Source organism: Cinclus cinclus, chromosome 4 (assembly GCF_963662255.1).
Source record: "Cinclus cinclus chromosome 4, bCinCin1.1, whole genome shotgun sequence".
Classification (NCBI taxonomy): domain Eukaryota; kingdom Metazoa; phylum Chordata; class Aves; order Passeriformes; family Cinclidae; genus Cinclus; species Cinclus cinclus.
Window position 1 is genome coordinate 57554542 of NC_085049.1, and position 15085 is coordinate 57569626.

Consider the following 15085-nt stretch of genomic DNA (forward strand, 5'->3'; position numbering starts at 1 on the left):
TCCTAGCAGCATGGCTGGGCTCAGTCTCCTTGTCCCCCAGGAGGATGAGGTAGCTGGCTTGTCACTTCACATTAATCAGGACATGGAGGGATGCAAAGCTCTAGGGACCCCAGCCAGACAAAATTCAAAACTCAAGTGAGTTTTTCGTCTGACCTTCCTAAAGCGCCCTGACCAACACCAGTGCTGGAAAGAGGCAAGGGACTGAAAACCAGGGGCCAAATAGAAAAAGGAGGGGACTTAGTCTGTGGCACACACAGGCACACACCTGTCCTCACCCCACACTTCTTGCTGCCCTACAGCAACAACAGCAGTGCTCCCTCCTTCCCCTGGAGGGCTGGGCAGTTGGGTCTCACCTAAAGGAGGAGGAAAATATCCCGTTGTGCATGACCCATACCTTCCCAGTAACACACAAGCCCACAGGCTGCCACCTATTCCCATTATGAATGGCATTTAATCCTCTTTTACAGGCGGTTTGCGAATGAAAGGCTCCATTAATAATTTACAAGCAATAAAGAGTACAGCTCCTGTAAAATGAGGGTTTGTTGCAACCTTAGTGTCACTCCAGCCACAGTGGGTCACAGGTATAAGAGCCATGCTCCCTGTGCCTTGGGGCCAGAGGCGAGGTAGATGGGAAGAGAGGACCCAGAGCACACAGTGCCACCAGGCAGAGGAGATGGTGGTGACAGGAGAAGAGCTTCAAATGTGTGTGAGAAATGCTCCTATGCTGCCTGATCCCACACAGTTCCCCTACATTTCCTGTCTGTCAGTCTGACCACGTACAAGGGCAGCCCAAGGTGGCAGGGAGCAGCCCACAGGGGTGGTTTCCACCATGATGGTGGAAGACATCTTTCCAATGACGTACAGGAAGCTCAGACAGGGGAGCACTATCTGTTACTTCCTGGCTCTTGGTGGCCCTCAAGGGGATGAGAAAAGCCACCCTGGGGGACTTTAGCTACCAGCATCCCCCCAGGCAGGAAGAGCACACTGCCTGGAGGGGCTTGGGAAGGCAGGGACCTCTGAGAGCAGCTCTTGGGGACAGGAGGTGGCAGTGGCCACTCTGCTACCCCTCCACTCAGTCGTCGCCCTCCTCAATCCACAGCGGGCGGGTTTGCTCCTGGAAGATGCATCCACGAACCACCTTGGGCAGCTCCTCAGCGTGGCTCCAGGCATGGGGTTCCACGCGGGCCCAGGAGCAGGGCAGGGTGTGGAGAGCCCGCTCCACACCACGGCACACCTTCAGCACCTCCGAGTCCCGCTGGCCTGCCTTCCCCAGCAAGCTCCTACACAAAACACAGGGACAAATGTCACCCTTGGCATAAAGGGATGGGGTGGCAAAATCACCCAGGAACACGCTCGCATGTACAGAAAGCCAATTATTCCTTTCACAGCCCCAACCCCAGTGCATACATCAGTGCTCTTGCCTGATCCTTGTCCTGTCTCTGAGACAAGGGCTTCTCTCTCCTCTCCTGATACCCTCTGTCCATGCCATGTCATGCCATCTTTCCTCACCTGAGTCCTCTAACGTTCTTCTCAGTGACCTCGACATGGACAACAATGGGGTATATTTCACTTTTAATTAGATCCCTCACGCCCTCAACTCCCAGTTCTAGCAGGCAGTGTTTATTCTGGAAAGGAAATTGAATAGATTTACTGATTTAAATGGAGAAAAAATAACCCCAGCCCCTGACAGTTACATTAAATCAAACCCCATACTGTGCAGTATCATTGCTTTTCCAATACTAATTCCATTAAAAGTAAGATTTATGGACAGTGCCAATAGAAAAGGAGAGAATTAAAGAGCAGGGTCACCCACTCCATCACTGCCAATCCAACCCAAGAGCTCACAGAACCCCTCTTCTCAGCCACAGCTCATCTTCACATCCCCTTTGTCATCGCTGTCATCCACAGCCTCACATTTCTGCCCTGAGCAGAGCTGTTGCCACTTTGGTGAATATAAGGAATGTGAGAGCAGGGAGGTCACTTCTGAGTATGGCATGTCCCACTGCTTCCCCCACAAATCCCCATTTGCCATTTATTTTATCTGAGCTCATCAGAGACTTGGGGAAATGTCCGTATCTGCTGCTCCACAACTTCACAGCACCTTGACCTGAAACACTCTCCAAATTGCACAGCCCCCAAGCAAGCAGCTCTTTATCACCACAGCACTCTCCCTCTTCTCCCATTCAGCTGCCCCCTCCTCTCCTCCAGTCTGAATGAGGTGCCCTATCCTGGCCCTTTCTCCCCACCCCAAAAGCCTCAGCACCTTGTCCATTGCCTCCCGGATCATGTGGATTAGTCTGCTTTCCCTCTGGTCCTGGGGGGCAGCTCTAGGCACAGGGTGCTCCTGAGCATAGGTTGTGCTGGGATCCCCTCCTGCCAGCTTCTCTGCAAGCCAAGAGGAAATACGAAGAGAGAGATGTCAGCCCCTTCTCCCTCTTGCATGGACTGTCTACCTCAGATCCCACACGTTTGCTGCTGTGCTGGTGCTTATCAAGTTCGGTGTTTATGGATTCTGGACAGAAAGTCTAATTATAAAGTATCACACTCTGGCATGGATCTTCTGCAGCTTTCTGGTAGGGAACAAGCAAGATATCACAGCTGAAGATACCTTGCATTGCAAGAGCAGCACCTTTTGTTGCACCACAGCAGCCTAAGCTGGCTCACAGTCATTATCCACCCACTGCCACACTGTCCCAACCCCTCCCTAACAGAGTATGGCAGAAAAATAAACACTTTATCTTGCCAGATAGGTGTTCTGCAGGGTTTGAGTGCTACACAGGCTTATAGACAGCTCCTGTAAATGAGCAGCATGATGGGGGAAGCAAGAGGAATGGGTATATGCTGGGAGAGTGGGAAGAAAATGGGGATGAGCTGAACCTCCTTCTGCTGGTGGCAGCCTGCTCAGAGGCAGGACAGCATACAGCAACCAGCACCAGGAAAGCAGCAGAGAAGAAATGCTGGGACAGAGAACTGGAACCCAGTTCCAGAGCATGTTCCAGTTATCCCAGGTTCCAGGCTGGCTGGGCATCCTTTGCCTGGTGGCACAGTACCTCCCAGGTAGACCTGGATCCTGCAAAGCCATGATGCCTTGGCAGGCAGCAGTCTCTCCTGGAAGATCTAAAGAAAATACAGGCAGCAAACAAAAGAGAAATGGCTTGGGGATCATGGATTATTTTCATTCCCTCGCAGCAGGCAAAACTGGCAGGGGACAATGGAGTTTTTGCCCTCAGTGTAAATTCCTAACCTCAGTAAAAGCTTGGAAGCAGGTCTCCCGTGCAGTGTGAGAAGGACCCTGCAGAGGGCTCAGCAGTACAGGATATATGGCCAAGTCACTCAGCTGAAAAGCCCAGCAGCCAAAATTTTCAGAGCCATCCTTCAGCAAACCAGAGATTTTTCACTACCTCCATTATTACCCCACAAACAAATAAACCAACTCATGTTTCAGTCCTGTAATTGGCAAATGGACAACTCTAAACACTGGGAAGAGAGCACTAGGAGAAGTGGGAGGGAAGGAGGAAAGAAGGAGTTGTTCTCTATGAACATTCCCTATGGGAGAAATGCCCTTTCCCCAGCAGCCTCTTCAGCCCTGGGTCAGCCTCACATCTCCTGGCTGAAGGAAGAGGATAACAGCACTAAGGTTGGATCCTCCCATTCCTGGGCAGGAAGAGCTGGCATGAAGTCTACCTGCAGATCTCACATCAGCCAAGGTTTTTATCTCTGGGAAGAGCCACCCAGAGCAGCAAGGCAACGCTACACCACCACCCACTCCAGAGAAGAGAGAAGATCCCCATGCCTTGGGGGACCAGAAGGGAGGGCTGGCTTCCCTGTGGGCCAAAGGGATAGGACACAGTTAAAAACAGCAGGGAATATCTTGCAGACACTCAGCCCAAAAAAGTGAACTGTCAACAGGTACTACATGGGAAGACTGAGAGATCCCCACACTTACCTTCTGAAGGGGGATCTCATGGGCTTTCCAAGACTCCCATGAAACCATAACTCAACCTACCAAGAATAGAGCAGCTCTTAATTGGAATGGACTGAGCAACCACATGTTGCTGCCTACCTGCTGGGCACACGTGGAAGTCCAGGCGAGAGGTGGGCAGGTCCAGCAGGTTCCTGATGAGCCGTGGTGCAATGCAGCTTGGGGACAGCACCACAGGACGGGGTGTCTTGACCACCACAGGGTGCACCAGGCTGTAAGGCTTCAGGCTCATCTCTGGGTCTGGAAGACAGCGTTGAGGAAGAGAAAGCCAAAGGTGAGAACACAGGAGACAAGGCCAGCCCATAAACCATCCCATTATTCTGTACCACCTCCTCATTCTGAATCATGGTAGTAGCACCTGCCAAACCATCTTATGTCCCAGCAGAGACCCTACCCTGGTTACAACACTCACTCGTGGACAGATACTCTGGATGTAGACCCCCTGCCTGTTTTCTGGGACTCCCTTGAGTTACACAGCAGTTTATTTTCCACAAAAAGTTGGATGACCATGGGACAATTGGGTATCTAAGGGTGACAGGGCAGGCACAGGGCTAACAGCTCACCTGAGCAGGGGTCCAGCCACAGCTGCTGGGGAGGCTGTTCTGGGCTCCTCTGTGGTTTGGATTTCACCAAGCGCAGTTGGCCCAAGGCCCGTTTCTTTAGCTGGGGAGAAAATGAGGGCAATTAGGCTGAGAGCAGTACCCTTTTCACACACTTGCACAACTGTCTGCAGAACATCCTCTAGCAAAAAGGATGGAGCACCCTTACAAAAAGCAAGGGATTAGGTCTGCCACCCATTAGGTTCAGTCTGGGAAGTGGTAGAAAAGCAGCCATAGAGCAGTAACACTGCCTGGCCTAAAAGCTTTGCTTGCTATCCCATCTGCCACCTCTATACAAGCTGGTTTATCAACAGAGTAAGGCAGATTGCCTCTGAGGTGGTGAGATGGCCACGGGCACACACACATGACTCTCATCACCCACTTCTTTAGCTTACATTATTTCTGTGGCCTCTCTGCTGCCCCGGTGTCTGGCGCTTCTCCTGGATCTTCAAAAGCTGATGAGCCCTGAAAAGACAGAGAGCTTGCACTCAAGCAACTCCAAAAGCCCCAGGGACCATATCCTGCTGGGATCCTCTTCACCAATCCCACAGACCTGCTGAAGCATAGGCATATCGAAGCCCTCACTCAACCTCCCACTCCCTCAAGGGCTCCCAAACACTACCACGCTGCTCCCCATATAAGACTTAGTCATCCTACACCATTGAGTGGCCAGTCTGCAGCCCCAGGACCGCTAGGGGATGGCCACCACAGACAAATGAGGCAGGTAGCCCCCTTCTTTCCCCTCCTCAGGCTGGTTACCTGCTGTAGTTGGGCACTGTGCCCTTGTCCAGGTCACACAGGGTCAAGGGATCCACACGAGAGCAGTACCACTCCAGCCGGCCCTTGTGCATGGTGTCCGTGACGTGCAGGATCTCCCGACACTTCACGCACAGCGCGTAAGGGTCCGACGGCTCCAGGAGGGACACGTTGGTGCGGACGTAGAACGAGTCTCCACAAAGTCTCTTCCCTTCCTCCAGGGCTGCCCGCAGAGGCTGGTATCCTGGGGCACAGAACACAGGTCACCACAGGTGGGGACGCAGCAGACAGCAGTCACCAATAAGAAAGACAAGTGCCCGGCATAGTTGTGATGCTCTGGATCGAGGTTGGAGCGCAGAGGAGGCAAACAGACAGAAGGCCTGTACCTCTGTCCCGTAACTCAGAGAATGCACAAGTCACATCAGAGAGGGAAAGCTACTGGAGCTGCAGCCAACCCCTGTGTCTGACATGGTGGCCTAGGACCAAACAGGAAAGGAGAGAGAATAGCTGAAATTAATCTCCAGGTGTGAGTGAAAGGTCTAGAAAGGGAAGCAGAGAGCTCAGGTTCAAAGGTGACCCAGCTGCTAGCACCTTACCTTCCAGGTCAAGTTGAAAGGTCAGACTAGATGGCTCATCCCAGTGCAGTAGGCTCAGGTAGGCCACCTCCCGTGTGCAGTTCTCCAGGGAAAGCACCTCTTCCTTCAGCGATGGCACCCTCAGCTAGCAAGGACCCAATGCCTTAGTTAGACCTAAGGGCTGGTAGAGCACGCACCCCCCAGGCTCCCTCACCCATCAGGTTCACACAAAAGGTGTTACAGAGTGAGGCAGGTCTGGGAAAAACTGTATCTGAGGACAAGGCATCCTCAGTCTGCCTTTGGCTGCCCCCTCTGCCTCTGAAATACCTGCTGCTAGCCATCACCCAGTCTGGATGGTGGGCTGTCGTGAAAGGAAATGTGTGTGTGCATGAACATGTGTGGGAGCAGGAGCACTGCCCTTGTTTTCAGTTACAGGTGGAATATCAATTCAAGTAGTGCAGCTGTATTTCAAGTGGTGTCATTCTTGGCAAAACAAATGCCCTTCCCTCCTTCCAAGAGCTTTCTTCAGAGCAATTATTCTCTGTAACTCAGGAGGGTCACAAAGGTCAGAGAAAACTTGCTCCAGAATTGATTGGTTTGCAATGGGCATGTCCAGGATGCAAACTGCTCTGAAAAACTACAAGACTACAAAGTGACAGACAACTTGAGGGACACCAAGCCATACTGGCATCTTAGTTGTGTGACTCCTTTTTGTTTCTCCCTTCCCACAGCTCAAGGAAAGGCTTCAGCAGGTCTTGGCATTTTTACATGCACAGGTACACTCAAGTACCATGAGACCTGGGTGGATGTTTGTGCTGTGTAAAGCTCTAGACAGGAAGCAGTCCTGGAAAATAAGAGAAATGGAGGTGGACTTCAAGCTGGGTAGAGGTCATCTTACACTGGGGATCACTCTACACTCCTCATATCATCTCAGGTGCTTTGCAAACCCACAAAAGGAGCACATGCCCAGACTTACCTCAATGAGCCGGCACCCTTCCCTGAGTCCTGCTTTTTCAACCCGTGAGCCTGGCTTGACCCACTGGACATAAATTCCTGTCCTGTTCCCTCCAAGGATGGAGATGTCTGCTCCGAGCCTCTTCTCCTGGGGTGAGGGGTTGCTGGGATGACCCACACTAGTGAGCTGTACCATGAGTGACCTGGCAAGGAGAAATTCCAAGTCTGGCAACTGAGGTTTACTGCCTTTTCTAAGAGCCAATCCCCCATGCCTGGTGTCGAGCTACAGGTTGTTTACTGCAGCACAGAGCTCATGACTCACAGTGTGCCCATCACCAGGGCACACAGAACTTACAAAGCCCCATTTATCCCACCAGGCCCTTCACCAAGGACTGCTCCCACAGTTCTTCCCTACCTGGACAGATACATGTCCAGCCCAGAGCAACACCTCCACCCCTGCCATAACAAATAGGCCAGTGCAAGAAACTGAAGTCCTGCTAGGAAGCAAGGACTGTAGGATTTTCATTTCTCTCCTCTACCATTAGCAAGAAAAGGCCTGGGATGGGAGGGGCAGAAAGGAAGGGTCTCCCAAGCCTGGTTCCTGGCACCACAAAACATCCCCTCAAGCCATGACCACAGAGCACCCAGCTCAGAGAGCAGCAGTCACCTCCTGGGAACCTCCTTGTGGCTGGAAAGCGTGGACAAGCAGATCTCTGACTTCACCCTGATGCAGGTGCTGCTGGAAGAAGAGGAGAAGGCCCCCAGCAAGGTGCCAGGAAAACTGCTGCCTAGGAAAGAGCAAAAGGGAGAGGGAGCACTTCGCCTGTACTAATGCTGCAGGGAGCTCGTGTTTTCGGGGTGGCAAGGGTCTGCCATCCTCCTCTGACCCTTTTCTAGCATCTGACTGGGAAACTGAGGCTGCAGGAAGGCTTTGAATGGTCACCCTCAAGAAAAGGGTTTTTTTTCTTCTTTTGTTTTTCCTTTCTTTTCCCATGTGTCCAGAGAATGAGCAAATCTTTATTCCCTTCATAAGCATTTTGGTCAGGAGGCAGCAGCAGACAGGACCACCTGGATGTGCTCAGAGATCAGCCACCAGCACCCATCACAGGACCTGCCAGCACCAGGAACTTCACTCCAGGAGACTTACAACCCATCATAAAAGTAGTAGCAGCAGATGAAGGGAGTATCCAGCAACACCCCAGGGCAAAAGCATTTCCCTCTTCTATTACCTACTCCCCTCAACAGCTCTCCATGAGTCAAACAGAGCTGATGCAAATAGCTACCTGCACTGCAGAGGAAAAGCCAGCTTTTCCAGCTGCTCTGCCTGACAAGGCATGGGGGGATATGAGGGTATCATGTAGCATCAGTACCATGCAGCAGGTTCAGAGCCCTCACAATGAGCTGCACAAACCAGAGGTGTGAGGGAGGGTCTGTTGTCCAATCCCTCTCTCCACAGCCACCACTTCTTTTTAGCTAAGCCCATTGAGGAAAGCCTTGTACCTGTTCCATCTTCAAGGCTGCTAAAGGAGCCACAGGACAAGCTACAAAGGAGACACAAAATGGATCTGTAAGGTAGCAGATTTTCCAAAGCCTGTTTGCATCCCATTCTCAATCTCAGCTCCACAAACTTCCTCACCACCCCCAAGCACCCCTGCAGCCACCACACAGCTCCCAACCAGCCTTTCCACTCAGTTCCCATTCCAGGTTCTCTCCTAACCCTGCCAGGCAGCTCTCCCTGGACCCCACAAACCCCACAGAGGAGACAAGCAGCCCCAGCAATCACCTTTTGTAGGGCATGCACCTCTCTTCCCGCTGCCGACGGAGGATGGAGCCAATGCAGGGAGGGAACGGGAAGGTAGAAAGGCGGTTGATATCCTTCTCACTGTCAGGAGTCCCATCCTTGGGTAGAGTGAGAGAGATGCTTGCTAACATCAACACCCAGCACCACTTCTCCCCTCCCTTCAGGCCAGGGGAGCAAACAGGTCCTTGGCTACCACGACCCTCTTTAGGATAATCCACATCTCTCCAAATTGCCAGAGGGAACCTTGTTTTCCCAAGCAGATAGCTCAGCTATGACACTGCACCCCCATCTTTTTGCAAAGCACAAGCTGTAGGAGCAGTAGCAGATGAATAGACTATCCAGCCCTTGTCCTTATATTTCTATTTTAGCCACCACACACCCAGAGGTGTGAGTAACCTATGGAACTGCCCATTTCAGGGTGCTCTGGGATGACAGTTCAAGGAGTCAAAGGAAAGAACCTGTCTCAAAGCCTTAAAAACAACACAATGCTGCTACAGGGTTCAAAAGAGTCTGGATTTCTCTTCCAGCATGTGTAGATTAAACAGCAGTTTAGTGAGGATAGCACCTTACATGAGACTGTTGTCTTCTAAGGTGTCATATAGGATGAAGAGTTTTCACATGTTTTAGGGCAGCATTGGCCAGTCTGCTAGAGACTGAGAGCTTTGCATCTGAGATCTACTCACACCTTATACACCACCCCATACCCAGTCTTCCACCAAGTCAAAGCCTCACGATGAAGCCACTTCAATGCCTGCGTGCCCTTCGTGAGCAGTGTCTCCATTGGCCTCAGCTGAGGGCCAGCCTCACATGGTCAAGCACTCACCAAGCTCTGAATGGCTGAATCCCCTGGGAACGGGGTAACAGAAGTCCCCAGAGTATCCATGAGTCCATTTGTAGGGTTGTCTATGAGGCTCCAGGTGCTGCTGAGGTTGGAGCAGAGGGAGTAGGAAGAGCTGCACATCTGGGAGAGAAGGGACTCCATCATCCCATTTGCATCTCCCAGAATTCAGTCCTGACCCCTTTGCCTTCCCTCTTTCTCCTTCCTTCTAGCCACCCTCACCTTGCTGAGGCTGCGGCCACCTTGGCACCGCTGCAGCTGTGCCTCCAGTGTGCTGTTCTGCCCTTCTGCCTGGCTCAGCTTGCTGAGGAGCTCATCCCTCTCCTCCTCCAGGACCCGCACACGTTTGCGATATTGGTCCTTCTCAATCAGGCTCTGGGAGTATTGCAGCTGCACCCCATCACGGCTCTGGATGGCCTGCAAGGAGCCAGACTGAGAGCGAGGAAAGACACAGAACTGCACTGCTGATCCACACCTCCCACCCTGGCACGGCTGGACAAGATCCACTGAGGAAGGAGAGGGTATCCAGAGCCTTGTTATTGCTGGGCAGTGAAAAGCAATTTACCTGGTCCCGCTCTTTTTCAATCTCCTCCAGCTGCAGCAGCACTGTGCTCATACGATGCTTGTAGAGATCACAGTCCTTCTGCAGCGTCCGGTATTTCAGCTGCACATCTTCCACCTCCTGGAGGTACTGGAAACAGCAAGCAATGAGCATTAGCTTCCCTGCAAAGAACTGCTTTACAGTGTCCCTTCCCTCTCTTCCTGCTTGGTGTGCAGGGACAGAGGCAGTGATGAATGCCCTACCTTATCCCTCAGCTCTTCGGCCCACTGCAGCTCATTCTGCAGGGAGTTGAGTTTCTGACAGAGATCCTGCCGGTCGTCTTGGGCTTCCTTCCAGTCATGCTCCAGGATGTCCAGAAGGATCTGCTCAGAGCCTGGCACTGGGCCCTCACCGGGTTTCTAGGAGGCAAGAGGGTACTGTCACTACCACAAGCACCAAGGGAGTAACAGACCAGGACAGTGACTGGCAGATGGGCACAACTGCCATCATCATCCAGCATCAATCTGCTGTGTACTCCAAGGCACAAAGTCACATACTTGTCAGCACAACCAAGAATTACAGAGCTTGAAAAGAGCACCAGACGCAATGGCAGCCACCACAACCAGACAACATGCTCAGAGGATGGGACAGGCCAACCCAAACCAGCAATTTCCCCATCTTTCCAGTGGCACAGCCACTTTCCTGGGGGTAGCCCAGGAAAGGAGGTGACCTGGAGCCTGCCCTGCCCTGGCAGCTACCTGCAGCATGCCCTGCAGCTCCTGCAGCGATGCCACGAGCCGCTGGTTCTCAGCCCACAGCTCAGACACGGTGTCAGGGTGGCCCCGCTCCTCTGCCTCTCGCTGGGGCGCTGCCGACGCCTGTTTCCGCAGCAGGCTGCACTCCTCCTCCAGGCTGGAGACTTTGCATTTCAGCTGGTCCACCTGCAACCCCGGGAAGAAACAGTCTGACATATGTGGCCCTGCACCTCTGACTTATTAGGAGAGCCAAGCAGAGAAGGTGCAGAGAATAAAACAGGTCTGGAGGTGAGTAAGGGCACAGGAGGCAAGCACAAGGCAACCATGAGAAGGAGTATCCTACAGCTGGGCCAAGGTTAGCAGCACAGCTGCACACAAAAGCTTCTCCCTCAGGGAAATGAGGAAGACACACTTGCATAAGCACATTCAGGATCATCTCTTGGTGCAACAACTTTCTTGCTACCCCAGGGCATCCACAGTGCAGCTGGTGTTGACCGTGGGTGGACGTGGGACCTCTGGTACGCTGCCAGGGCCATCAGTGGTGAATATCTCCTAGACAGACTCCTAGAGCAGCTGAGAAACAAATTCACAGCAGAAAAATCCACTGGAGGCTACTCAGTGTGGGACACCACCTCTGGCCTGGGAGGTGTTTGAGGTTCAAGCTGCTGGAGGCTGCAGCATTCTACAAGGCATCATCATTCCCTGGCCTGGTCCCACACTCCTCCACCAACATGTCACAGGAGACTGGAGGTCAGCGACTTTTAAGAATAAGAATGGTCCTCCCAGACCTGTAATGACTGATTAGATTGACCAGAGAACCAACTTCACAGGTAATTAAGGCTTTGAGAGGAAATGGGACAGGAGAAGCCTATCAAAGCCACCAAAAAGCACTGCCAAAACTGTCAAGAAGGGATTCAGGAACTGAAATAATTTTGTGAATCTGCCCAGAAGACCTAGAATGACTTTTGGGGACCAGAAACTTCTGGACCTAAGGGTCAGGAGGGGAAGGCAAGCTGAGACGCTGCTTCCAGGGGGATTTCTTCAGCCCAGAGTTACCTACAAGTGATTCACCTCCCTGCTCCAAAGAGGCCCAGAGGAGCTGGCATTGGCAGGAACACCGGAAAAAAAGGTAGGGGAGGATCCCACCACTGGCAGAACAGAATGAGGTATGAAAGGTAATGACAAGGTTGTGTGAGAGGCCCAGGCCCAGACTGGTAGGGAGAATGCCAGGAGGTAGCAGAGCACTTAAAAATATGGGTTATTAATAGGTTCAAGGTAGGGCTGTCCTTGCCCAGGCAGGAAATGGGTGCACGTTTGCAGGAGGTGAGAGCAGTGTCACGAATTCCTTCAATTATGCAGGGCATGAGTCTTAAAAACGTCATGAGAGCCATGAGGAGGCGGTGGGGAGTGGCAGGGGGAATGAAGTCTGGGCCAAAAGGCTTCTAAGCTCAGCAAGGTGGGCTGGGCAGCTCCAGGCAGCACACACGCACCCAGTGTGGGTGGCTGCACAGCCTCACCAGGGAGAGGAAAACACAAACCCTTGAAGGGGAGAAAGTAAATATACACAGCTTGAGAGAGTGAGCTGCCTGCTGCCTGCCCGTGCTGCCCAGAGAGCAGAGCAAGCAGAACAGGCAGCAAGCACTGGCAGCAAGCACAGGCAGGAGCACATAGGGCATCTTGTGGTGCATCAAGGGATGCCAGGGAAGACATCAGCCCTGCTTCTGACTCCTCTAGTGATGTACCTCCAACTGCATCAGTTGTCAGGAGCTGATGATGCATCTCCATTCCCAGCAGTGCAAGCCTCCTGCACTGTGCCCATGTCTCAGCCTCTCTGCAGGGCACATTTCCATCAAGAGCGGGGCAGAACACACATCCCCAGTACACATCCCGTGTGCCATTAGCTCCTTCATGTGTGCCATCATGCTCACAAGGACATCCGTGTGGATCCTTCCAGGTTGTCAGACCCCCACCACATCCCGCTGCCCACCCTTGTGCTCCCCAGGATCCTACCAGCAGCTGCAGGTCCCTGCTCCGCAGCACGGCCATGTTCTTCTCCTCGCAGAGCTGTGCGTAGCGCATGGCCATCATGTAGTTCTCATCCTTCAGCCTCAGCAGCTCCACACTGTTGGAGTCCCACTCCTCTCTCAGCCGCTGGCAACGCTCCTGCACCTTCAGGAGCTCCTTGAGCTGCTGCTCCAGCCGGACCTGCTCTTGCTCCAACGCCTGGTTTTTCACCTGGAGCTGGTGCTCCTTCAGCAGGTGCTCTTTCCGTTGAGCCCTCACCTTCTTCACCTCCATCATCAGGAACTGAGTTAGTCCCTCGGGGCCTTCCTCATCTGGGGAAGAGACAAAGGAGAACCTGTTCCTGGCTGCTGAAACAGGGGTAACCCCAAGAAACAGATTTGCCCAGTGCTCTGTTTTCCACCAAGAGGTGACAAGTTCTCCTGAGGGTTTGCAGCCCTTGTTGTCCCAGGCTTATGGCACCACGGTCTGTCACACCTGTATACATGGCCCCCTCCCTGCCAGTTCCACACTACAGAACTGTCAGGATTCCTCACACAACACCAGCATGAACACTGTTTTTATGCAGGCACGTGAACTTTCACAAAATTTTCTGGCCCTTCCCATGGAAGCAGCAGCTGAAGAGAGAACAGAGCACCTGCTCCTACCCAGGATCATAGAGCAGCGCTGAGCTGGTTCCCTCCCCGTGAGCCGTGTGTAGTGCTCTGGGTAGTAAAACTCCAAGGATTCCAGGAAGGCTTCGTAGCCTCGCTTTCCACGGCGCCGAAGGATGTCCATGAGGTAACCTAGAAGAACAGATAAAGAGCTAGGATGAATTCCCTGCAAAACAGAGAGAACACTGTGTAGCCCCACTTCATGATATGAAAATAGCATCTCCACTAGTTCTGCTTCCATCTGCAAAAATGGAGATGGCTAGAGGAAAGAGAATGAGGTGAGAGCACTGCCCTCCTCTGTGTGCATGCAGGGGGAGGCCCTGGGTACAGAGCACCTCAGAGAACAACAAAGCTGAGGGAGCAGTGCAGTGTGTGCATCCACTCTGTGTCAAAACCAGGTTATATCCCTCATACCAGGCCCATCCAAGTGCAAGTTTGTGTCTTCTCCCACCTGTCTGGTTGCTCTTGCAAGGGAATCGGCACGAGTTCAGCACCTCCTCCTCATCCTGCTCGTCTATGACACGGCACTGGCGCAGGTATGGGGTGAGCTTGGCTGGATTCAGGGAGCGGGTCAGCTGGTGTCGTGCACTCTCAATCTTCTCCCAGATGGTGTATTCTTCCTCCTCCTGCTCTGAGAGGCTGCTGGCTTGGAGAGATGCATTCTCCACGGCTAGCAGGATAAAAGGAAAGGATAATGTGATGAGGAATGATGGAGGAGCACAGGTAGAAGGCATGAGTCGGCATGGGAGAGGTGAGGCATGGGAGAGGTGAGTCAAGGTATGATCCTGCAAGTGATCCATTAGTCTTGCAAATGGGGTTCAAGATACATTAGAAAACATCTTACATACAAATGGGTATCCACCTAGCCTTAGATATGCAGAAGGCGAGTGGTACATAAGGGAGTTAGAAACATACACAGTAGGAAGTCTAGAGAAGATATCATCCTTATCTCTCAAATGTTCTTAAATCCCCCCAGACATCACACACTTTTCTTTTTGTCCCACCCCTGAGAATGGGAAACTCTCAGGACCAAGAATTTTCACAGCCTGGGACATGCTTTCTCATACTGGGAAAAGTACCGAGCAAATGAATCCCTGGCACTGTGCACCAAGCACTGGTGACCAAACAAGTTCTCAAGGGCACCATGCAGCAGAGAAGTTTGGCTACAGGTACTGAAATCAGCAGGGAATCACATGAGCATATCTTTCCTGTATCTTCCACACAGCTGTACGGAGCCCTGAAATACATAGCAACAAGGCGAGCACTCTGCCAACCAAATAAAGCAAGAGAGAGCCCCTCAAGTGAATGGGCCAAAACCTCTCAGAGCCATGGTGAACCTGCTCCATTAAGTCCTACAAGCTGTAATGGAGCAGGTATGTGCAATGTGCTCTCTCTCCAGCTATGGATCAACTCAAACAGTTTTATCTATTTGCACTCAAGAAATGAAGACTGCTTCACCGGCCAGCACAAATCCTTTCAGCTGTCAAGGCAAAGAACAGCAAAGATCTCCTGAGGTTTAGAAGTCATTTCTCTTCCAACGTGTGCATGGTCACCTGCTGCTCTGGTGCTGGCAGTAAGTTCAGCTTTGGTCGCCCAGGCACACAAAGAT

The 15085-nt window shown here is 52.3% G+C and overlaps 1 protein-coding gene across 1 annotated transcript; it reads right to left on the minus strand.

Annotated features, from left to right (window-relative positions):
- Positions 1–1072: 1072 nt before the first annotated feature.
- Positions 1073–14210, minus strand: CARD10 (caspase recruitment domain family member 10). Its single transcript, XM_062491317.1, has 20 exons — positions 13928–14210; positions 13471–13608; positions 12812–13137; positions 10805–10987; positions 10310–10465; positions 10071–10196; positions 9728–9922; positions 9491–9628; positions 8650–8765; positions 8367–8407; positions 7534–7654; positions 6889–7069; positions 5934–6057; positions 5341–5581; positions 4977–5046; positions 4546–4645; positions 4064–4222; positions 2264–2385; positions 1510–1625; positions 1073–1280 (listed from the first exon to the last, which is right to left on the minus strand). Exons 1-20 carry the CDS (start codon positions 14208–14210, stop codon positions 1073–1075), a joined length of 3144 nt encoding a protein of 1047 aa, XP_062347301.1.
- Between the last annotated feature and the right edge of the window lie 875 nt (positions 14211–15085).